Source organism: Daphnia carinata, chromosome 1, assembly GCF_022539665.2.
Source record: "Daphnia carinata strain CSIRO-1 chromosome 1, CSIRO_AGI_Dcar_HiC_V3, whole genome shotgun sequence".
In the NCBI taxonomy this organism is placed as follows: domain Eukaryota; kingdom Metazoa; phylum Arthropoda; class Branchiopoda; order Diplostraca; family Daphniidae; genus Daphnia; species Daphnia carinata.
Window position 1 is genome coordinate 10,623,984 of NC_081331.1, and position 24,138 is coordinate 10,648,121.

General features: G+C 37.7%; 4 protein-coding genes and 4 long non-coding RNA genes across 10 annotated transcripts; 4 read left to right on the top strand and 4 right to left on the bottom strand.

The window, feature by feature from the left end:
- Nucleotides 1–1,513: 1,513 nt before the first annotated feature.
- On the bottom strand, nt 1,514–5,533 carry LOC130692108 (activated CDC42 kinase 1-like). Its single transcript, XM_057515186.1, has 13 exons — nt 5,397–5,533; nt 5,191–5,327; nt 4,873–5,118; nt 4,607–4,806; nt 4,414–4,546; nt 4,254–4,343; nt 4,105–4,157; nt 3,956–4,041; nt 3,806–3,897; nt 3,482–3,738; nt 3,256–3,395; nt 2,007–3,186; nt 1,514–1,890 (listed from the first exon to the last, which is right to left on the bottom strand). Exons 2-13 carry the CDS (start codon nt 5,296–5,298, stop codon nt 1,794–1,796), a joined length of 2,682 nt encoding a protein of 893 aa, XP_057371169.1. The 5' UTR covers nt 5,299–5,327; nt 5,397–5,533; the 3' UTR covers nt 1,514–1,793.
- Nucleotides 5,534–5,593: 60 nt separating this feature from the next.
- LOC130692223 (uncharacterized) lies at nt 5,594–6,581 on the top strand. 2 transcript variants are annotated; one of them, XR_009001363.1, is made up of 3 exons: nt 5,594–5,612; nt 5,755–5,948; nt 6,470–6,581. It is a non-coding gene; the product is annotated as an uncharacterized LOC130692223 (long non-coding RNA). The 2 variants fall into 2 exon arrangements; XR_009001364.2 differs by lacking the exon at nt 6,470–6,581 and adding an exon at nt 6,021–6,201.
- Nucleotides 6,582–6,655: 74 nt separating this feature from the next.
- On the top strand, nt 6,656–7,584 carry LOC130692233 (uncharacterized). Its single transcript, XR_009001365.1, has 2 exons — nt 6,656–6,774; nt 6,889–7,584. It is a non-coding gene; the product is annotated as an uncharacterized LOC130692233 (long non-coding RNA).
- Nucleotides 7,585–8,379: 795 nt separating this feature from the next.
- Nucleotides 8,380–9,031, top strand: LOC130692173 (uncharacterized). Its single transcript, XR_009421838.1, has 3 exons — nt 8,380–8,519; nt 8,590–8,773; nt 8,836–9,031. It is a non-coding gene; the product is annotated as an uncharacterized LOC130692173 (long non-coding RNA).
- Nucleotides 9,032–15,054: 6,023 nt separating this feature from the next.
- Nucleotides 15,055–15,624, bottom strand: LOC130692240 (uncharacterized). Its single transcript, XR_009001366.2, has 3 exons — nt 15,465–15,624; nt 15,274–15,346; nt 15,055–15,192 (listed from the first exon to the last, which is right to left on the bottom strand). It is a non-coding gene; the product is annotated as an uncharacterized LOC130692240 (long non-coding RNA).
- Nucleotides 15,625–16,411: 787 nt separating this feature from the next.
- Nucleotides 16,412–18,501, bottom strand: LOC130692129 (potassium channel subfamily K member 18-like). 2 transcript variants are annotated; one of them, XM_057515215.2, is made up of 7 exons: nt 18,325–18,501; nt 17,984–18,259; nt 17,565–17,810; nt 17,294–17,496; nt 16,915–17,229; nt 16,761–16,841; nt 16,412–16,700 (listed from the first exon to the last, which is right to left on the bottom strand). In XM_057515215.2, exons 2-7 carry the CDS (start codon nt 18,201–18,203, stop codon nt 16,506–16,508), a joined length of 1,260 nt encoding a protein of 419 aa, XP_057371198.1. In that variant the 5' UTR covers nt 18,204–18,259; nt 18,325–18,501; the 3' UTR covers nt 16,412–16,505. The 2 variants fall into 2 exon arrangements, with proteins under 2 accessions (XP_057371198.1, XP_057371191.1); XM_057515208.2 differs by having other exon boundaries at nt 16,413–16,700; nt 17,984–18,240; nt 18,325–18,500.
- A 579-nt stretch (nt 18,502–19,080) lies between these two features.
- On the top strand, nt 19,081–19,905 carry LOC130692184 (V-type proton ATPase subunit e 2-like). The gene is made up of 3 exons (XM_057515264.2): nt 19,081–19,322; nt 19,389–19,436; nt 19,679–19,905. Exons 1-3 carry the CDS (start codon nt 19,225–19,227, stop codon nt 19,785–19,787), a joined length of 255 nt encoding a protein of 84 aa, XP_057371247.1. The 5' UTR covers nt 19,081–19,224; the 3' UTR covers nt 19,788–19,905.
- A 292-nt stretch (nt 19,906–20,197) lies between these two features.
- Nucleotides 20,198–23,849, bottom strand: LOC130692119 (calpain-7-like). The gene is made up of 14 exons (XM_057515196.2): nt 23,426–23,849; nt 23,183–23,343; nt 22,991–23,119; nt 22,583–22,930; nt 22,292–22,492; nt 22,179–22,229; nt 22,019–22,054; nt 21,721–21,951; nt 21,412–21,656; nt 21,220–21,337; nt 21,064–21,154; nt 20,775–20,983; nt 20,432–20,661; nt 20,198–20,365 (listed from the first exon to the last, which is right to left on the bottom strand). Exons 1-14 carry the CDS (start codon nt 23,640–23,642, stop codon nt 20,221–20,223), a joined length of 2,412 nt encoding a protein of 803 aa, XP_057371179.1. The 5' UTR covers nt 23,643–23,849; the 3' UTR covers nt 20,198–20,220.
- Nucleotides 23,850–24,138: the final 289 nt, after the last annotated feature.

Below are 24,138 nucleotides of genomic sequence, written 5' to 3' on the forward strand. Positions count from 1 at the left end.
CAGAATGGAATGCTAATCACCGAAACCAAGTTTATTTTTTAATTGGCCTTATAGTTAATTAAAGTAAACCTTAAAAACAAAAAAAGTCGCGATAAGAGCGCAACATTTTTTTAATTTATTTTGAAAACGGCTGGTTTAAAGAAAAAACCACTAACGAAATCGAACTCAGCGTTCAATTTTGGCTATACCCTGTGATTTTTATCGAATTCCAAGAGATTTAGTTTTTTGGCTGATTTTGACAAAAGTGGGAAGGGTATAGCCTTCTCACTTTTTCATTTTTGGTCAAATTTCAAATTTGGCTTAAAATACATGATTTCCAATCAGAATTGAATGGTAATCACGGAAATCAAGTTTATTTTTCAATTGGCCTTACAGTTTTTTAATAAAACGTCAAAAATACAAGGGCTTATTTTGTCGGGCTTAAAATTTGTAACTGCAAAAACTGACACTTATTGGAATTGGTTGGAAATTACAGAATATAGTAAAAATTGAATGCTGATCACAAGGAAATTGCTATTTTTTTCATTATATTAATCGTTTTTGAAATACATCGAATATTTGACGCAATGCTAGCGCGCCAGTATGCTACAGCGCTAGCACGATGCAGCAGAAAGTCGGGCTTATTTATCAGTCGGACTATTTCTTCTCATTAATTCAACCGTTTCTTAAATACACCGAATATTTGTGGTGCATCCGCTAACTAATGATTAATAGTCACATAAAAAATTGAGAGAAACTAAGAAAATGAACTTTTAATATTTATGCAACTTTTTTTTTGTTTAGGGAGAGAATGCATGCCAAGTTGTAATTCCCACGATATTGCTTAGTGTTAACCTATCCTATTTCGTCGGAAAAATCTTGCTTTTACAGCCTTCGTGTATCAATTCAAGCCATATACATATATTTATATAAGCCCCATGATTGTCGTGTATAAAAATGCAAGAGAAAACACGTAAAAATATCCATGATAGCCTACATGACTCGTCGCTTTTATAACTTGATAAGCCATTACACATAGGAAAGGTATGACTACAACCCATTTGTCTAGACCGACTAGGCGGTGTCATGGAGTATGCAGGTGCCTATTTGCCAAAGCAAAGACTTCATCGTCGTAAAACCGACTTCTAGCCAATTGTTTCCAACAAAGTGTGCACGAAATTTGTTTCCAAAATAGTCCATCTGTTTCGTGTCCGGATGTGTAAGGTAATAATCCCTTCACATATTTTTCCCCTTTTGTAGAGGGAAAGCCAGAACGCCGTACTCAATGAACCCTTCTCAACCAAATTTCTCAGCTATTTTACAGTATCCCCATTAAGCAACAATATGCAGGCAGACGGGGAAAAAAACCCAAGCTAAAAAGAACACACAATGTATACTTTGTTTTGATCCTACATTGTGCGCCGATGACCAAAGAGAGAAAGAGGAATTTCTTTTTTTTAGTTGTTTTTTTTTTCTACATTTTTCCTCTTTCGGAACGGCTGGTAGAAATAAAATAACTCGTTAGAAACGTATATGGTTTAAAAATACATGTTAAACATCAAAAGATCAAAAGAGCATTCAAAATATTTGTGCTTTAAGACGAGTTGCTTTTTTGCCCCTCAAAAAATTAGAACATATACATAACGCTATTGGCAAAACAAAATCTATCGGCACTTAGCAAAAGCCGAGAGCATATTTCGAAAGAAAACCCGAGATTCCTGTTTACAAGAAAAAAAGAAAATAAATTTCGGCAGGTAAAGGATGAACTCGCATCGATTAGTCGAGTGGCACATTTCGATGAAGAGAAAACAATTTTAAATAACGTCCAGCAAACTGGAAGCCGCCTTTTCTAAATCCCAACTTGTGGCCTCCAATGCCTTGACACATACGGCCTTGGAGCACAATCCCAGACTAGAAAAGAGAGAGAGAGAGAGAGAGAGAGAAAAACAAACATAAATTAGAAACTGAACGTTACATCACAGATTTACATCAAGGACTTGACGAGAACTAATTCATTTTTGCCTTACCGGTAGAGTTTTTCCACCTGGAGAAAGCGAATCGCTTCTAATGTATTGCCATTATGGATGACCAAAGCTTGTTTGATTTCCGGTTCAGTTGCCCAGGGCGTAGAAAGCTGTACTTGATTCAGAAGAGAAGAGGCCCGTCCATCTTCGACATGTAGTACAGACGGGTTGATGGCCACCATGAAAGGACGTACATGAGCCGTCTGGACGGCAGACATCCTACTTGGGCCTGGAAGCGCATAAATCTGCTGTGTCGACGGACATGAAGGCGAGTACGACAAGGAAGATTCATCTGTCCAAATACCCGGCTTGGGATAAATGGGCTGTCGAGTTGCCTTGCTCTGCTCTTGCATCTGACGCTGGAGCTGTTGGCTGCGACGGTAGCCATTTTGTGATGACGTACTAGTAACCGTCGCCGTCTGAATGGTAGGCTCCATGGAAACGGAAAAATTGTCTTCGAAACCACAAACACGCTGAGTTGAAGGTCTAGGATGTTGCCCGGAAACGGGTGAGACACATTCGTAATTTCGCGGATTGCTTCCAACCGATTTGCTCAGCGTCATTTCACCCAATGCCTGGCCCAACCAATCAAAGGCTTCGTCTCTCTTTCTCTTAAATTCCTCTGTCACGATGGGTTGAGCAGGTGATGTGATTTTACACGGTGGAGTAGTAAAGGTCGGAGTGAGAGGCTCTTCAGGCACTTCGGAATAATAATGCGAACTACTTTGCACTGAATCGATTGCCGTAGCTGAGGTACCAGATGGTAAAAGTGAAGGATAATTAGCGTACAATCGATTTTGATCAGGTGGAGCTATCAGAGGTTCAGTCAGCTGTTGGTAGAAAGATTGCGGAGTTTGAGCAGCCGATGACGAAACAGGAGTGTCCGGAGAGAGATCAATCAACAAAGGCTCTTCGTGAGAGGTGGAAGACGTTGGCTGGTTTACTTTGGGATTTGCAACCGGACTTGGAGCTCCATCTCGTGGCTCGACCACATCGTCATTCAATCGAAAATAATTGAACTGGGTTTTTGATTTAACAGCGCCAATTACACGACGCGGAGATTCTAAAGATGACGTTGGATCTTTCATTTTAAGTATGTCCATTGGCTCCATTGGATTTCTTAAGTAGACTTCATCGATTGTTGCCGGACTACCCCATGACGGGCCAACTGAGCTTCCATGGCCTGTGAATTCATGTTCAAAATAACATAAGGATAACAATGCAGTTTTTCATTAGCCATTTGATCTTGTACCAGTATGGATGAAGGAATGTCTTAAAGGTACGCTTATGTCATCACCATTCCGCCTCCGCAAAGGTTCAGTCCAACATCTCGGGAATATTCCGATTTCAGATGTACGCTGATTTTGTCCAGTCCACCAAAAGAAATCCGGTCTAAAGAAGGGAAAATTGTACGATATAGCCAATATATGTAAATCAATTAGATAAAAGAAAACTGTAAATGAGTGACCATGTCCTACCTGCCATCAATGACAGCGATGATATCTCCATCAATAACTTCCAGTTTTGTAGCACCAACTGGAACGTCCCACTGAGGTTCTTGCCTGTCTTCCCCTCTGCACCGGACAGTCACTGGAGACTGAGAAGTTAATTCCACCACAATGTCACTGAAACGGGGGCGATCCGCGGGATTGGCGGACCAGCAACGATGCATCAAGTTGCAGATGACTTCAGGAGCTGCAGGAGGATCTATCAGTCTTTCACCTTTTTTATCGGTCTGTTGTGGCAAACGAGTCATTAGTCAGCATTGGAAATAAAACTGAATCTGTATAATTTTTAATTACTCTGTTGAGTATCTCGTGTCCACTTAAACCAGCCCACGGTTCTTCGCCGAACGTGTACATTTCCCACAGTGTTATGCCAAACATCCAGACATCTGAAAAAGAATACCAGATAAAAACTTTTCTTTTGAAACGTCTGTTGTAAAGCATTACCAGTTGCAAGGCTAAACTGTCTTAGCTTTAAAGATTCAGGGGCACACCACGGGAAAGGCACCCTTCTCTGTTCGGTCATAACGTAGCTGAAACATTTGAATAAAAAAAAAATAAGCAAAGCTTCTTCACGAAATTGCGGAATTACCTACCAGTCCGATCCGGGAGGTAATGGTCGCAGGAGGCCAAAATCCCCTATTTTGGCCTAACTTGGAATAATAGTTATTGAGAACAGCATTTCAAGAAGTACAACTAAGTAGGGTGTCTCAAAAAAAAAGGAATAAGTCTACTTGTATTCTACCTGAGTTTTAGAAGTCAGGAAAATATTACGACAGGCCAAATCTCGATGGAGAAGTCTACGCGATTCTAGGAAGGCCATACCAGATGCAATCTAAACATAATTATACGTCTTCATTCAGACAACACCACAAAAAATGAAAATGTGAACATTGAGCTGTTACCTGGGATGCAAATTGCCACAGGGTGCAAATAGAAGTGTGAGAGCACTCCTTGTGTAAGTAGTCAAGTAAACTTCCCAATGGTGCTAGCTCTGTTACCATCATCAAAGGATGTGACAAAACAACACCATGCAATCTAAACATTATGTTTTTTAATTCTTCCCAAACAAAAGACAACAACAATAAAAGAATGTACCTTATTAGGCATGGATGCTGCAAGGAGTGCATTGCTTCCACTTCTCTTACAAAATCATCATATACAGCCTGATGCTGCACTAGATCTTCTTTAAGTACTTTTACTGCAACAGGTATGGTCACACCATCTGCTCTGTTCCATTCTCCTTTATGGACAATCCCAAAAGAACCATCACCAAGTTGTGTGCCAATTTTCAATTCCTAAATCAGCAGAGAACAACATAAACAAGACAAATAGGTTGATACTAAAAAAAAAACACTACTTACACTTTCTTTTATTAGACAAGTCAGATTACTAGAATTCTGTTGATGGTGAGCTTCAGTCACTTTTCCAGTACTTGCTTTTGCATCTTTGTTAGCACTTTGGTTTATAAAAGTTTGTATAAGTTTTTTTTTTAGTGTCCCTTTTCTTTTCTTGACGGTATCTAAAAGCCTCCTGGCAGCCGGTTTCCCCATACCAATGCTCATTAGGTCTTCTGTAGTGACATAGTCAAAATGGGATACCCGTGAAATCTGTTCCAGAAGAATAGCCATGACCAAAATGAACATTAGATCAGAAAGTACGCTGTAAAAGATAGCAAATACCTGCAACTCTTCAATTATTCTCGTAGCAAATTGCGACAGTTCAACATCTTGAAGTAGTTGATGAAGGAGTTCGAGTTCCGCATTATTACTGGCGGACCCAACGCTCATTTTTGTTGTTTAACAGCCGAAACTGAAGCCTGCCAACTCGAAATGTCAATATGGAAGGGATGCAAGTTTAACTAAATAGGAGGCAATACTTGATTTACCAATATCAGGGAAGCTGCAGCAGTTACGACATATTGTTTCCGGCAAGATATCTTCCTAGCCAGTCGAGGAAAACAACGGTTTCACTTTGATTCGATTGACAGTGATGTCAATAAAAGTAGCTGTTTGATAACACATCGCTAGGTGGCATTGCGGAGCTATTCCCAGCTTGAAATAATAGAAATAATGCACTCCAATACAACTGCTCTCGGGAACAGGTAATACGAAAGTAGTGTGATAGTCTATAAAACGAAATCTAAACATGTCAGTAATTTTATTGCTTATGTAGACTAGGTGTGGGTTTTGAAGGTGCGTAGTTAAAAGTCGTCAATTTAAATGTCGTTTTGTTCAATTTACTAGTACATTCTGAAGAAGAGCGTCGTATGGCGTGCTGTAGAAACATGCCTTTCGTATTCGTCTGTCACTAAGAAGTGATGATGGGGACATCGAAAAGGCTGTTTTATACAATTTTGCACAATTGTCTTTGGAGGCGATCATATTGATTTTTTAAAGCCTAAAGCAGAACGTGTCCATCTTTTTCCATTTCCAAAAAGGTAAAATAAGTTCTTCTATTTTCAATTTTATTCAATCATTATCTAAATAACCCTGAGTAAAAATTGGAACAGGGATCGCGAGAATCAAGTTCATTTTCTTTTGGAGCTATAGTTTTTGAGCTACATCTGCAATTCTATCATGACAAAATTTTTTCCATCCGCTGTTTATTGCAGTGCAGACAACAGGTTATTACTAAGTTCTGTGTGATCAGATAAAATCTTGAAAGGAAAGTAAATCATATAGAAAACATAACGAATCGTTCTACGACAAACCTGATATGATTTTCGGAATCGTCATTTAGTATTGCTTAACGTGGGAGATTTATAAAGTTTCGTGAGTAGCTTGCAGATAAAAGTGTTAAGTAAATTACTTTGTGAACATTATTACTAAAGAATGATAGATGAATGATGATTACCAAAGATTTGATAGAATAACTTTTGATGATGGTTACATTTAGCAAGAAATTAGAGCATTGTGAATCTTTGTTGCTTTATTAGCTTTCATGATTTGTTTCTTTCAGATATTTTATTGACCATTGGTTCAATTTTTGGGTAAACCATGTTGCGTTGGATAAGCGAGATCCTAATATGAGGCAGATCCTTCTTGTCACCCAGGAAATATGGATAATTGAGGGCAGGAAAAACAGATGATTTTTAAAAAATATTATTCACTTAATTTAATATTGATTTTTAAAATAGAAATTTCATGGAATCAAAAGAGCACCTGACAGCAAACATTGATTGTACTTTGGAACCTGAACCAGTATGAAAGCTACTTGTTCAGTGGGACCAACTTACCTCTGGGCAGGAACCAAGTCCCTAAAAGGTATTTTTTTGCTTAATCTGAACACTATAGAAATTAAGGTCTTCTTCATATATTTTAAATTTGTAAACCATGCAATACCGATCAATTATCTACCGGCGGAAATTTACTTGACAGAGCTTAAATTTCAATTTTGCAAAAGACGTACTGTGGGTAAAATGGCAGAGCCAGCATATGTCTCCCCGTGTTCATATGACTCTTCCCGTATCGACGCTATGCAAAATGAATCACTGTTGCATTACTGGAGACTGCATGCTCTTCATGGTCCTACTGCCACCGCCGAAAAAGTCGTCGGTGCCGACCACTGTAACTTAAAAATGGATGAAGATGGCGTCGACTTGCATGTTGCACACTGACCTGATGTAGTCATTAGGAGAATGTCGATGTCCTTGTAAATTTGTATATGACCTTATGTGACGCCCGTTTGCCCAAGTCTCACATGTGCGGCATCAAGTCGGTTTTGTTGTCCTTTGCGACGCTGCTTTTTAAGCTATTGCCGCCTTCAATGTTGTCACTATGGTCACTCATCTGCCCACTTACTCCACGCTTTTCTCGTCTTATTTTATCCTCCCCTTAGCCACGTCGTTTTTTCCAAAACACTTACTGGTCCATCTTTTCGATGGGCCGTCAAAACTATACTGGTAAGCAAACCCGCGAACTGAACACCGTCTCCAATAGTGTGGAAACCAAGGCGAATGAAGTTATCATGGTTGATGTTAACAATCCCTACGTCTTTAACGACACAGACGACCGTTATCGGATTTAGGATTTTGTTCAGGATCTAGGTTTAAGGTTGACCTTTTGTAATATGATGGATTAATCCATGAAACCTATCGCTAGGAAAACTGCGTTCTGTGCGGTAAGTACAACAACCAATTTGCTGTTTGACAGTCACAGAACCATAGCTAACGTATTTCGCCTAATCCGCTGATATTTAGAGATTCTGCTCTACCATTGTGACAGTCTACCTTACAGTAGTTAAGACACCAACCATTAAGGCATTTACGTGAGACATGCAATTTTTGGAATAATGGTAAAAAACGGCCACTATAGCAAAAAAAAGTTGAGCTACAGGTCCTTTCCTTCTATTGATAAACAAAGAAAAAATAAAGAAAACAAAAATAAAGTTGCGTGTCTTACGTCACTTTTTGTGTTTTATTTTGAAAACGGCTGGTTACGTGATAAAACCAGCCACGGATATGGCAATCCGTTTTACACACAAAAAAAAAAATTTCGCCAAAAAAAAAAAATCACATTTTCTTTTTTTTCCGACACGTAGCCATCTACCGCTCAGACTCGTTATTACTGGCGTAGGCAATTTCAGTCCATTGGATGCCATTCGCAGTTAGTTCAGTAGACTGGATGGGAATAACGCGTTGCTGGAGGAACAATTGAAAAATGAATAAGATATACAACAAAAGGATGGTAAGTAAAAACATTATTATATTGGTTTTCAATTATTAATTATTGTTTATTAGATCAAATTATGAAGCTGCAGGCCCAATTATTGGAACAACACAAAATATTAGATAACAGCAAAGCTCAGGATGGTAAGGCCTAATACGTAATGATTCTATTTATTTGCTTTTATTCATTTGTGTTTAGTAGCTCAAATTTTGAGTCTACAAGCTCAGCTAGGGGAAAAGAACAAATTGGAACAGAACAGTTTCCAAACAGTGAAGGAGGTTTTTCCAAACTCATCCCTAACTGAACATGAGGATGAATTGGCATTAGGCGAACACAGTCAGGTACCTAAACTTTTCAAATAAGAATTTAAAATAAGTATAGAATTTTAACAAACAATTATTTATTGTTTAGTTATTCACTCTACCACCTGACAGTGTGTTAAAGTTAAATTCTGTTAGTGCTGCACTAAAAGAATTGTTAGTAATAAGTCCATGCAGCGAAGGAAGTGAACAATTGTGGGACCGTATTTGGGCTGAAAATGGGTGTGGTACGGAAACCCAGAAATAGCACGACTTCAACATAAAACATGAATTAGGTACTTTTTGGTTTTTTGTCTATCGAAAAAGTATTTTTAATGCTATTATTTTGCATTCACAGAATTTTAGTGGGGGATCAAGTCAAGTCTGGAAGTGTTACAGGATGGAAGAGTGAGCCTACAGTTGAAAAACACTGAAAGTGCATTACCATTAAGGTATGAGGTAAAGTAATAGAGTATGCAAATTGTCTAATGAGAAGTACCATCTTGTGTGAATGAATCCTGTGTAACAGCAATCCTTTATAGTTCTGTCACAGCTAGAAGCCTCAAATAATTCTGCTTCTCTTGCTAAAGAACAACTTGTCCTTTATGTTCAGAGTGTTGGTGAAACTGGGTACTTAAATGGCCCTAAAGATGTTTCATTTCGTTGGCATTGCAGCGATGAACATCATACATGGACTTTTTAGGTATGAAAGGAATTTTCTTGAAAATTTTTTGAATTTATGACAAAGCATTTCTCCTGCTTTTTGCCAACCATGTCTAATCTAAAAAAAAAATTATCCAATAGGAAAGGATTTTCAGCATACTGGGAACACAACTATCAACAATGCAACATTCTAGGGGTGCTATTTTATCATTCAAGAGCCTTATACAATGATTTTCATCTGCAATTTGTATGGCCTTTCCCAAGCTTCTGCCAGAAGTTGAATCTATAAGTCATGTAAGTTACATGAGCAACAATTGAGATGCTTAATGGTGTTGTTTTTCTTTTCTCAGCATAGGTTAATAGTAACATTGGATCTGAAAAGATTCTTGGTTGGGGCAATAAATTGTAATGATTGAATGGATGACATGACATTTCTATACTTAATTTGGATTCCCGAGACGGTATTTTATATTTAAAAAATTGAAGTGCATATCTGGGCTCCCTTCCTTTCCGTAGCCCCGTTTCCCCTTGACTCGTAATAAGCCCGTAGGGGGTCATGCCCCTACTGTACGGTATATATAAAAACAACATATACCGAGGTTTGGAGGGCTCTGGCCGGAAAGGGGACGTGGGGTGCCGCTTCGTCCGATGATGTGTTCACGGAGGGTGACGTGGCTGCCCACAAATCCGAACTAAAGGTTAATCGCTCCTGTAAAAATGTTCCAAATCTTCAGCTCTTCTTCCGGCTTCTCTTAGCCAATCACCGGGTAATCTCCCCGGTGGGTCAACAAGGCAGTGTCTCCCCCTGCCTGGGTTGACGGCAACTTTTGAAAGGGCTATTGTGCCTTTTTAAAGTTGCAAAAATAATTGTTATGTGCAGAGAATTGTCAATAAATTTTTTTTTATAAAATATTTTTTGCAAAATTTGTTTCTTTCATTGTCTGTGTTAGCTGTGTTCACACATTACATTTATCAACTTTTTTTTTTTCTTTGCTTTATTTGTTTTTGTCACCTTTGATGGTAAGCATTGTTTCCATTGGTTTATCGTTTATCTGTAAGTATTCAATTATTGTTTATTACACTCTTTGAATTCTTCAACTTAGATTCAAGGAACAACGTGTAATATCTGGATATTTTTTTGAAGTAATTTTGTATTTTGTTTTACTCGTATGGGAACCGATCCCCAGACATTCAGCGTGCAACGCCGATGCTCTAACATTGAGCCACGAGATATATTTAAAAATTTTATTATCGCATATCATAAGTTATCGTCTAGGATGTTTATGCAGTCTTTCACAACTATATGTTTATCTTTCTATTGCTTTCATAAGGTTCATAGCTCTGTGGTAGAGCCTTTAGCTACCATACCTGTTACACTGGGTTCGAAGCTCAGTAGATGTGTTAAAATGAAATAGAATAAATGTAGAAGAGTATATTGCAGAATTGCATTTCAGTTTTATTCTTAGTGTAAATGCAAGTCCACAAGTCACTAGAAAAAAGCCAACTTGACATCATATGTTTCATGGCTCATTGGTAGAGCATCGGCGCGGTATGCCGAACATCTAGGGTTCGATACCTGGATAATAATAGAATGCTTATAAGCGAAAAAATTGATAAATGTAATGTGTGAACACAGCTAACACAGACAATGAAAGAAACAAATTTTGCAAAAAATATTTTATAAAAAAAAATTTATTGACAATTCTCTGCACATTACAATTATTTTTGCAACTTTAAAAAGGCACAATAGCCCTTTCAAAAGTTGCCGTCAACCCAGGCAGGGGGAGACACTGCCTTGTTGACCCACCGGGGAGATTACCCGGTGATTGGCTAAGAGAAGCCGGAAGAAGAGCTGAAGATTTGGAACATTTTTACAGGAGCGATTAACCTTTAGTTCGGATTTGTGGGCAGCCACGTCACCCTCCGTGAACACATCATCGGACGAAGCGGCACCCCACGTCCCCTTTCCGGCCAGAGCCCTCCAAACCTCGGTATATGTTGTTTTTATATATACCGTACAGTAGGGGCATGACCCCCTACGGGCTTATTACGAGTCAAGGGGAAACGGGGCTACGGAAAGGAAGGGAGCCCAGATATGCACTTCAATTTTTTAAATATAAAATACCGTCTCGGGAATCCAAATTAAGTATAGAAATGTCATGTCATCCATTCAATCATTACAATTTATTGCCCCAACCAAGAATCTTTTCAGATCCAATGTTACTATTAACCTATGCTGAGAAAAGAAAAACAACACCATTAAGCATCTCAATTGTTGCTCATGTAACTTACATGACTTATAGATTCAACTTCTGGCAGAAGCTTGGGAAAGGCCATACAAATTGCAGATGAAAATCATTGTATAAGGCTCTTGAATGATAAAATAGCACCCCTAGAATGTTGCATTGTTGATAGTTGTGTTCCCAGTATGCTGAAAATCCTTTCCTATTGGATAATTTTTTTTTTAGATTAGACATGGTTGGCAAAAAGCAGGAGAAATGCTTTGTCATAAATTCAAAAAATTTTCAAGAAAATTCCTTTCATACCTAAAAAGTCCATGTATGATGTTCATCGCTGCAATGCCAACGAAATGAAACATCTTTAGGGCCATTTAAGTACCCAGTTTCACCAACACTCTGAACACAAAGGACAAGTTGTTCTTTAGCAAGAGAAGCAGAATTATTTGAGGCTTCTAGCTGTGACAGAACTATAAAGGATTGCTGTTACACAGGATTCATTCACACAAGATGGTACTTCTCATTAGACAATTTGCATACTCTATTACTTTACCTCATACCTTAATGGTAATGCACTTTCAGTGTTTTTCAACTGTAGGCTCACTCTTCCATCCTGTAACACTTCCAGAATTGACTTGATCCCCCACTAAAATTCTGTGAATGCAAAATAATAGCATTAAAAATACTTTTTCGATAGACAAAAAACCAAAAAGTACCTAATTCATGTTTTATGTTGAAGTCGTGCTATTTCTGGGTTTCCGTACCACACCCATTTTCAGCCCAAATACGGTCCCACAATTGTTCACTTCCTTCGCTGCATGGACTTATTACTAACAATTCTTTTAGTGCAGCACTAACAGAATTTAACTTTAACACACTGTCAGGTGGTAGAGTGAATAACTAAACAATGAATAATTGTTTGTTAAAATTCTATACTTATTTTAAATTCTTATTTGAAAAGTTTAGGTACCTGACTGTGTTCGCCTAATGCCAATTCATCCTCATGTTCAGTTAGGGATGAGTTTGGAAAAACCTCCTTCACTGTTTGGAAACTGTTCTGTTCCAATTTGTTCTTTTCCCCTAGCTGAGCTTGTAGACTCAAAATTTGAGCTACAAAACACAAATGAATAAAAGCAAATAAATAGAATCATTACGTATTAGGCCTTACCATCCTGAGCTTTGCTGTTATCAAATATTTTGTGTTCCAATAATTGGGCCTGCAGCTTCATAATTTGAGCTAATAAACAATAATTAATAATTGAAAACCAATATAATAATGTTTTTACTTACCATCCTTTTGTTGTATATCTTATCCATTTTTCACTTGTTCCTCCAGCAACGCGTTATTCTCCATCCAGGCTACTGAACTAACTGCGAATGGCATCCAATGGACTGAAATTGCCTACGCCAGTAATAACGAGTCTGAGCGGTAGATGGCTACGTGTCGGAAAAAAAGAAAAAAGTGTGATTTTTTTTTTTTTGGCGAAATTTTTTTTTTTAATGTAAAACGGATTGCCATATCTAGCGGCCAGATTCCTATTTAATTTTCTAAATACAACTTTACACATTCTAGCCATGAAAATATATAATTTTTTAAATTAATAACTTTATTTGATTAACATATAACTATACAGTAATTATCTGTTATATTCTACTTACTTAACTTAATTATTATGCGAATGAAATTTAATGCTATTGTTTATTAATAGGAAAAAATTTTAAGCCCGACAATATAAGCCCTGGCTTATTTTTTAACCCAACCTTTACCGTTTTTTACGTTTTATTCAAAAGCTATGAGTCCCATGAGAAAACAGCCCTCATATTCGTGATGCCCGTTCAATTCTGCATCGAAACCATGTATTTAAAGCGAAATCTGAAATTTTGTCAAAATCGGGAAAAATCCAAATTTCTCGCAATGCGAAGAAAATCCCACCGTATAACCCAATTTTAACGCTGATTCAGAAAAAGCCATTTTTTTTTGTCATGTAAGCCGTTTTTGAAATAATCGTCATTGAAAGATTAAGTCGGGCTTATTTTTTTAGTCACGCTTATTTTTTTAGACCCAACTTCACCGTTTTTTAGGTTTTATTCAAAAACTATGAGTCCCACGAGAAAACAACTCTCATATTCGTGATGCTTGTTCAATTCTGCATCGAAACCATGTATTTAAAGCGAAATCTAAAATTTTGCCAAAATTGAAAAAGTAAGAAGGCCTTCTCACTTTTTCAATTTTCGTCAAATTCTAGATTTCGTTAAGAATACGTTATTTTGATTCGAAAATGGTCGCTGGTCACGAAAATGGGGTACTGCCTTGGTTGACCCACCGGGGAGATTACCCGGTGCTTGGCTAAGAGAAGCCGGAAAAAGAGCCGAAGATATGGAACATTTTTACAGGAGCGATTAGCCTTTAGTTCGGATTTGTGGGTAGCGACATAGCCCTCCGTGAACACATCATCGGACCAATGAGGACCCCCATGTCCCCTTTCCGGTCAGAGCCCTCCAAACCTCGGTATATGTTGTTTTTATATATACCGTACAGTAGGGGCATGACCCCCTACGGGCTTATTATGAGTCAAGGGGAAACGGGGCTACAGAAAAGAAGGGAGCCCAGATATGCACTTCAATTTATGTACGTCAAATACCATTACGGAGCTAGTGTTATTCTTTTCATGGGTAATTCCAATCGTGTTTCCTAACGTCAGTTTAAATAAAATCCAGCATTCTGAAACCTCATTTCCGATCTGTTATGGCTATTGACCTAAAATGACAAAACAATAGCAAATCAATACAAAACAATTTTACCTGGATAACTTACTTTAAACAGTATTGTGTGTAATCCTTTTAGGGGTTTATACTTGAAACGCTTCTGGCAGAATTTCTAAATGAAGTCCAAACACGACACGTATGAATACCAATTATTTATGCTAACAGACAACTTTATGGTCAGTAGAAGTGTACCTTTCCCATATGGCTAATATCCTTTAGAATAAATATGAAGGTTAGTAATTATGAAGGTTAACAATTCACCTGAAACTGGTTTAAAAATAATATTGATGTAAGAGAAATACATAAACCTTGTGCAAAACAAGTGGAAAACCAAATGAATCCATATTTTCCATAAGGCTATGCCAATAGTTGATTATAGTGATCAGCATACCTGTTATCCAATAATGGTGATCAGGAAAAAGAAATTATAAATATCCGAGAATAAGACTTTAAAAAGATTACAAAAAAAGCAAAAAATGTTGAGTAACTGCTGCTGCAGGATTTTCTAAAAGCAACAACTTTCTGTGCACTTTTATTCTTCTATTGATGGTATTACCAAAGCAATAATTAAGTGTTCATTTAGTGCAAATGAAAGAGCTTTCATTAGAGAAACTTGTCCTAGTTAACCACATGCTCTTACTAGGAAATTGACAATTGCTCCACATAGACCAATGAATGGACTAAAAACAATGTGTAACAACAAGCAGAAAAAAAACACCATATTACAACTAACTTACAAGAAAGAGTCCAAGAAAAAACTAAATGTGGCAAAATTTCTGATTCAATCTGTCAAGAGCCATACGGTACAGCAGCTCCTCGGATTACGTCCATCCAGAAGTTCACAGGGTGCTAGCTGTTTAATATGAAATGATTTACGCTGAAGGTAACAAAAAAATTATGTTTAGAGTGTTTTCCAGTCACTAAAAATATTTTACGAATAATTTACTCTAATGCTAAACAATAATTTGTGGCTCTGAGGCTGCAATATTAAATCATACTAACTATGATATCTGACAACTTACAAATCCCACAAGCATAATGTGCTGTACCTGTGAAAGAAATTGCATTGTGTTTCAGACGTAAATAAAAATAGTTGGCTAACTGCATGGCTGGATTTACAATGGGCTTACTTTGATTGAACAGCTTGAATTTTCCTGCTGTATCCTCTCTATGGTATGTTCCGTCAATCACACATGTAGACACCTAAGTGAAAAATGGTAAAAGTCACAACATAACCAGGGGTGACTAACAAATATTTACCGAAGTAATAGTTTGCTGGCTGCTAGTAAGAAAGTGACAAAAATGTTTAAAATAAACTCACTTTTCCAACACGAACAGCATAACAGTCCAAAGGGGTGGTCGAAAACAATTCTAGTAGATACAACAGCAGATAATCCGAGAACCAAGATGTACTTTTACAATGGTTATTCAAGGGAAAAACTATTGCTCTGTAGATCCACGGGATTTTAGTGTCAAGAAGTGCTATTGCCCCGCGGATACCAGGTGGCGCTGGAGTGGTGATTGTGGTCGAATGTATCCACTAAGCTAGCGCGCCAGTACTTTACAGCGCTAGCGCGATGCAGCAAAAATATTCAGTATATTTCAAAAACGGTTGACTTAATAAAAAAAAAATAGTAATTTTCCAGGAATCAGCATTGAATTTTGTGTATAGCCTATGATAAGCAACCAATTCGGATGAGTGTCAATTTTTGCAGGAAAATTTTTTAAGCCCGTCTAAATAAGCCCGACTTTTCTTATACCTTGGGCTGAGCTTATTTAGTCGGGCTTAAAATTTTTTTCTGCAAAAACGGACACTCATCGGAACTGGTTGAATATCACAGGATATATTCAAAATCGAATGCTGGTTCCGGGAAAATTGCTATTTTTTTTCATTAAGTTAATCGTTTTTGAAATACACCGACTATTTGACACAATGCTAGCGCGCCAGTACGTTACAGCGCTAGCGCGATGCAGCGCAAATATTCGGTGCGTGCCTGTAGAGAATTAACTACAAATCTAATATGGCGATAGCAGTAAAATAGAAAAAAAGGGCGATATTTTATTTATTTATTTAGGGGGGGGGGGGGGGGGGGGGGGGGGGGGGGGGAACACATTGCCATATAATCCAGGCCTTTTTTTTTTTGCTAAACGCTTAGCTAAAGATTCATTTAGCTTCGGTAACCTAAAAATCCTATTATTTGGAAAAAACTTCTTGTTTGACTTACAAACGTGTATTCTTTTAATACATAGAACCAGAGTCAAAACAACACTGAAGTTTCCTCGAAGAACAATTATTAATGAAGGTCGCTTCCAACAAGAGATAAGCAGACAAAAGGATATAGTTACTTCAAGCAACTGATTTTTATTGTTCTTTCTTGTCTATGTCTGTTGCATCAAGTTGAACCGGTACGTTTTCTTCAGGATGGCTAGACGTATCAGGTTGTAAAGTAGTTTCTCGTAAGCATCCAAGATTTACGACTTCATTACTGTTTAACTGAAGCCCCAGTATCGTGCACAGTTTGTTTCGGACGTTGTCGCTTGTTCTTAAAAGTTCGTTCTTGAAAAAGAAAACATGTGGTTTTAGTCATACAGAAGTTTCAAATAAAATTTCAATTACCTGTATGGTATTTAGGCAAAGGCCTGTTAGGGCAAGTCCGAATAGTAAATATACAACACATGTCAAGAGAGCTAGGGGATGCTGCAATAAAAATAAAAATAATTAGAAACCCTTTTAAAGGTCAGTTGCTGACCACGGAAGATTGGAATTTTACTTGTGGTACATAATCTCCAAATCCAATTGTAGTTAGTGTTATGTAGACAAAGTAAAACGCTTCTAAAGGAGACCAATCTTCACTCAGGAAAAAAAGCATGGATCCCCAAAGAACATAAAGGAAAAGAAGACAAATTGCCACTGGAGCTGAAATATCAAACTGATCATCAACACAGAAGGTTCTAGAAGTATTAACACTATTAATTGTGTTATCATAGAATCCTTCAATAGTTTCAAACAATGGCCCAATAAACTTTTTCGATTTTCCTTGCTCAAAAATTTTTTTTAAGGTATTGTGCAGCAACTTCAGAAAATTCTATATAAAAAAGATAAAATACAGATTAGGTATCCACATGACTGCATTGTAACTTTTTGGGAACCTTTATGAGGTTTGAGCTGCAAATTCTTTTCCCAGATGGAGTGGCATAAAACCTAACTATATAAACCCAGGAGAGCTTGAGCATGCGGGTAAGAAGTAGACCACTTTCAGCCAATAGAATAAGAAAAAGGGGGATTCCAAATGTGGAATAAAACACTGTGATCATTCGTCCTAGCCATGTTACTGGAACTATATGGCCATAACCTGAAAGAATAACAAAATTCACAGTATGACAATATTGTGAAAATTGGAATGCTTGGAAAAAACTAAACCAATTGTAGACACGGTTGTCATGCTAAAGGCAACGGCATCCCAAAATCCCCAAGTTCTTTTTCCGGTATAAGAGGTAAGACCAGCGCTGAATGCTTCATGTAACTGGTCTTCAAAATCAATTAGTCGTTGGCGGGCCAGCTCCCTCCACTCATCCTCAGGTAGAATTGCAGATTGTTCCCATAATTCTTCAATGAAGTGACGGCGGATGCGCAGGGCTCCACACTTGTAGCGACTTTCGTGCCAACCTCGAGGTAAACAAAAGAGATGTAAACATTTTATCCTTTTGTTTACTTTTTCCTTGTCTGTAAATTATTTGATGCCATCTAGCGGCATCAAATCAACCGCCAGAAGGAGAAAAAAGTTGGTTTTTGTTGTGGTCAAAGACGAAAGCTTAATACAAACATGGTAAAATATGTACCTTCCAATGAAGCGAAAAGAAGCCCGCCGAAGAGCCAAAATGCTCCATTCACGAGAAGTAGCAAACAACACCATGATAAACCAGATCGAACAGTGCGCCATGAAGAAGGACATTCGGTCAGGAGATTTTTCCATGTTGATCGGGAATCTCGAAATATTTCACGGGTAGCACGCCACAACGAGACTTTTTCTAACGAAGGGGCACTATCTATACTATCCATGTTACAGTGTACTCTATTGCTACCTAAATAACATATGCTGTTCTTCGTCAGGTTACCTAATAAAAAAAAATCCTAAATTAAAAATTTGGTGACTGAATTGCCATGAAATTATAATACTTACCCCGTATGAGTAAGGTGAATCCAAAACCGTGTCACAATTTCTTAAAATAACTACGAGCCGCGATCCTTATAGACTACAACCCGCTCCTCTTTCTTGACGACTAACTTTTCCCCAAATTTTTGTTTTGGTGTGGTAGCTACTAAGTAGAAACACCGCGCCCAACGCACTCCAACCCCCCGTGTTTAATTTTAGAAATGCGACAAAATGCGGAACCTTCTCTTTACGATTGATCGATACACGATACGTACTGAGGAACGACATACGGACAAAGGCCCGAAGTACGGTTTTACTACCCAATAATATTCGCTATAGCAACTATTATAAAAACAAAAAATTCAACAATGCAAAAGGATTAGTAAGAGAAATAATTTTTTGATTACATCATGGATCATAGATATGCAACTATAGATTGAAGAATTTCAGCCAATCCCGTTAAGGGAGGCGACTTTGGCAGAGTAAAAAAAGATCGGTAATTTGGCGGCCAAGTGGCAGCGCCACCGAACGGAATAATGTGACGGCAAAATAAACGATTACTTTAAGGAAGCAATGCTAACATAAGATGAAAGTGTATTACTAGATTGTTTTAATCTTTTTAGTAGAATGTACGACTAACGCCATTTACTACTGTCCCGAGTTTAGTCTAGATTGAAACCGAAAGATCTGTTAGGCCTTAAAGGGAAAACTTTTAGCTGATATCTCTAGGTTACGCTGTCGTCGCATGTTTCTGGAAAATTTCATGTTGATTTATGAGCAACCAGTCTCTACTATTGTCAGTTAGCTGTCACATGACGGATATCGTTGCATGTGATCTTTCGTTGAGGCCATATTAAACAACTCCAGCTTCTTCAAGTACGCGAGACTTTATTCCCAAACTATCGCTGTTAAAAATAAGCGTTAAAAATGGGTGCAAGTGCGATTCCCATCATTGTCGTAACGGCTTTTTGGTTCGTTGTTGGTGCTATACTACCTTGGTTCGTTCCGAAAGGTCCAAATAGAGGGTACGTTTTTACTGGGAAACAAGCTGCAATAAAGATTATTAACACAAAATGTTTTCATCTATACAGAGTCACTCAAACAGTTCTAGTAATGACTGCGTGTAGCTGCTGGTTATTGTAAGTTTTGCTTTAATAGTATGTTTTAAGTATTACAATTCACAATGTTCAGTTGATTAGTTAACGATTGTGGTGAAGTTTCTATTCAGTCAAAAGTGGAATGGTTCTTATCTTTAGTTAGTATTAAGTAATAAAACTGACATTTCTGACTATTTAAGGCATTTGATAAGTGTGATTCTCATGTTGGCAAATTTAAAACTAATTTTGGAATTGTGCACTAAAATATCACCTTATGATTTCAGTTGGCTTTGCTGCTATTTGATGCAGATGAATCCCCTTATTGGCCCAGAAATGAGCAACCACACTTTGCTGGTGATGAAACAAGAATGGGGATCAAGCTGGAAAGCTTAAAATATGTCAATATACACATTCCTCTATGTTTAGGTGTGGTTTGTTAATATCACTTTTGTTTTATTTGTCTTTGGATGTCGCACTTAGAAATAAAAAAAATTTAATTAATGACACTTAAGTGGTATTTGTTTTTTGTTTTTTTTGTGTCCTTGGTTATTCCACTCAAAGATGCATTTAAGCCATTTCATTATGGACTTTCGTAACTTAACTATGGATGGAAAACCTTTCAATTTGTTATAGTTGTTACCTTATATGGAATCTCAATGCTGGATAAAGAGCAGCCCTGAGATGCTCAACACGCTTTTCTACCCCCGTCTCGCATTTTCATGATATCCTTTCTTGTATGATAGAAGTGTTGATTGACTCAACGTACCTAGTAGCGTACATAATTTTGTTTTGTTGCACATAGCTTTTGGCAGCGATAATATGGTTTTCATTGAAATTTTTTAAGTTTGATTGGATATGGAGATTGAATGGTTAAAAAAAATGGACCCTCTTGTCCAGGATGAAATGTCGATGGGACTACATGGTACAAACCCGGAGGAACATTCTCCAATTCTAGTATCACAAATCCAGATCTATGAAATAAAAAATGATTTAGATATTTAGACCAATAGCAAGCTATCGACTACATCTAGACTTACCGAAATGCACCGGAAGATTTCTTAGTGAATGCTCCAGCTTGGGAATCGTTTTCAGCAAGAGAAATGCACAATACGTCAAAACCAATTAAAAATTGTTTCGGACCTTTGAGGTCGATCAACAGATCGCTTGTTTTTTCCAAAGTAAATTGATATTTCGGATTTTTCGGGTAGGTGAGAGGATTATTAGCACAACCCCCAGCTGTTACTCCTTTCCAGCAATCGTTTCTTACCTGTAAAACAGCAATTTAAAGTAAATCATCGGCATAATTATATTATAATTTTAATGTGGTTGATGATGCGAAATCTGATCGGGTTGAAAAGAAAAGGGTAATAATTTGCTTACTTCGTCTTTATACTTGTAGGGTTTCGTTATTTTCTTTAGTTCAAACGGGCAAGTACTATACACACGTAGACTGTAGTTTATGGTGTTCGACTTTTCATACTGGGAAATGACGAGGGTATAACGTTCCGTGCCTGCCTGCGCATGGAGAAGTTTGCATAGATAATGGGGACTGTTGATACGAATTCCGTCGATATAAGGCGGTGGATCGGCTAAACAACGTAAAAGTTGAAATAATAAAAGAAAATTTCCGTAAGTTTTGTGTAGACCGATAAAGCTATAAGTTGCAAACCAGGATAGTATATATGCTTTCCATCATTCTTGTACACTAGAACGGTTATATATTCCTTATTTTCCCGGAAATCTTCTATATCGGTAATGTGCTGCACAAACCAAAATGTTAATTTCAATTAAACCTAGTAGTAGTAATATTAAGAACTTGTCCTACTCGTGTCAAAAGAATCCAGACGGCCGAAGATCCAGGGCTACGCACCGTTAGGCTGAACTGCGGATTCTCTCCAATATTGTACAAATCTTTTGCCGGTCCTGAACCAGCGTTCCAACAGCTTTAACAAGGGAACAAATCAACGGTACTTATTAAAGGAATAATCAGTAATCATTCAAAAAATAATTATTGTACCTTATAATAGAGAACGTGTGGGTAAAAAGAGATGGATTCCAGCTAAGGTATGCGACATCAAAAAAAGAACATAGACTGTCATAATCTATCCAAAACACGCCATTGTCGAAATTGGCAGCACTTTCTGGGTTGTAATTCAATTGTTTCTTCAATTCCGTTGTCCAGTGTCTAGCATCGAGCTCCGAGTAATTACCCTTCCATCGAACATGCGACCATGGGTTTTTCAGCATTATAAGACGAACTCCCTAAGTTCCAATTTCCAAAATTATTCGAGGATTCATAATACAAAAACAGCTTTCTAGAGCATACTTTCACTTCGCGTATGTCTAAGAGTGCATAGGCGTGTGCAGAAACTAATCCCGTCCGAACCTCATCTGCATCATTCATTTCGCCAGTCGCTACGGTGACAAGGACGTCGCCTTTGTGAAACCTATCGTAAAGTTTCTTGAAAAGCTCGTCTTTTTTAAACTCTTCCTCGCCACTTGATTTTAAAGCTGCACGTTCGGGAATCCAACCGGTCAATGCGTGCAAATCGATATTCTACGTAATACACAGATGAAAGATTATGCAACCATCGGTTGTTCATCTTCTTTTAAAGATCGCTTACACTATTAGAGCCAGGGAAATCGTATCCTCCCATAACCTAAATGTACAAAAAAAAAAAAAAAACAATAAGACTGCATGTAAAAAACAATAATAAATAATAAATAAGTAATAATAATAACAATAATAATAAATAGAAACAATACAAATTTAGTTACGCCCACCTTCATATAAGCTTTCTCTAACAAGGATACCCACAATTCATTGCGATTCACCTTAAAACAAAACGTTAAGTGGCTTCAACTTATTGGTGATACATAAAATATACTAAGCATACCGAGTATGAACAAAGAAGTTCACCGTGGCGTCCAACCGGCAAAAAGTCATCAATAACAACCTTCCGAGAAACTCCATTTATACGCAATTTGATCATGTATTTACCGCTAGGATTGTAGACTGGCATGCCATTTCTGTTTTGCGGGTAAATGGTATTGGTGATTAGCTTTTTGTTGAAACGCTTTTCATATTGGGCTGAGACCTATAGCAAATCGATTGAAATGACGTCATGAAAAACCGCTGGAATTTACTTTACAAATATAGGTTTGTTTACTAAAATACGTGAACTTACAGCAAGCGAGGCGACGAAAGAGCAATCGGAAACGACCGTTTGTTTGATACTGAAACAATCAATGTTTTCAATTACTTTCGGGTCTTCACTTATCTCATCTGGTCTTGCCCATCTAGAAAGTGATTTCTTTTGTTTTGGTGAAAGAGATAATTTGCCATGTTTGTCCGAGAAAGGATATGGAAAAATGAAACGTTCTTGCAGGTCGCCTGCCATAAAAGGGACATATTCTCGTCCGTTAATCAAAGATGTGATGGCTAAAACTTTTTTTTCTTCTACAGAATACGACTGCGACCCGGACACTTTCAAAGGCGAAATGGAAGACTGATCAACTGCTCCACTTCGTAAAGTCTGGTAGACGGCAGTAAATTAGCAAAACGTAGAGTATCTCGCATCTCAAATTGTACATACTGTTGCTAAAGCTGATGCCTTGGCATTAGTTGTTTGAGGCTTTGTTTTTAATTCTTCTGCACGAGTCAGTGCTTGCATAGCTAACTTCTTGAGCTTTAACTGAAGGTTTTTATCAGTGGTTAAATTAGCCTGTGAAACAAATTCAGAGCAATGAAAACTTTTCTTTTAAAATTCTGAACATGGTTGACTGACCGCTGAACTGCAGATTTCAACAGCTTCTATGTAAAGTGATAATGCATTTTCACTGTCTCCCATTTCATCTACTTCCAATGCTTTATTAACTGAGCAGCGGGCATTATTCAAGATTGATTGCTGTTCTTCCGTCAATGAGGCTACCACATGGGATGATAAATCTGTATATATACAATGAAAGACAGAACTTTAATGTATCTCTATCTTCATAATAGTTCTATGGTTCCCCAAGTACCAACTTACATAAATGTCTTAATGAATTTGCTCGCTGTCTATACTCTGTAGCTTTGACTGCCAATGTTGCTGGTGCACTTAATTCTGTGGCTACTATACCATCTAATGCAATGGCAGCTTGTTCATAATAGTAGGCAGCTCCTTCGTGTTTTCCTTGCTGATCAAGAACAACCGCTTTTTTACCCATTTCTATGGCTTGCTGTAAAGTAGTCCCGGAAGAGGCCATTTTGTCTCAATAAATTTCGAGATTTGTTGCACTGAATGGCATGGTATAACTAAGTGAGGAGGAAAGACTTTATATAATGGCAACAATCGCCCGAATGATTGTGCAATTCACTGTGAATCAGCAATCCATAACGAGGCTTGTCAAACGCCGGAGGTGTGCTGAAGGAATGGCACTGTAGCAGACGACTGAATAATCGACGATTTGACAGAACATAAACAAAAAACGCGAAAGAGAAAAATACAAATCCAGGTTGCCAAATGATCATAAAGAAAGACCTCGGTGGTAAATATTGAGGAAAAAAAAAATGAAAGATTGACTACTCGCTTTCTCTATGATGGAAACTGGAGAACGACGAACGATTATTTTCTCTGTGGTTCTCGGTTACGGTTGTAACATTGGTTGGTTGCCTTTTTTAATCTAAAGTTGTTTTCTTACACACCCATAACCTGAACTTTCTTATGTTGTCCAACCCGACTAATTAAGGCTAGCCATCCGT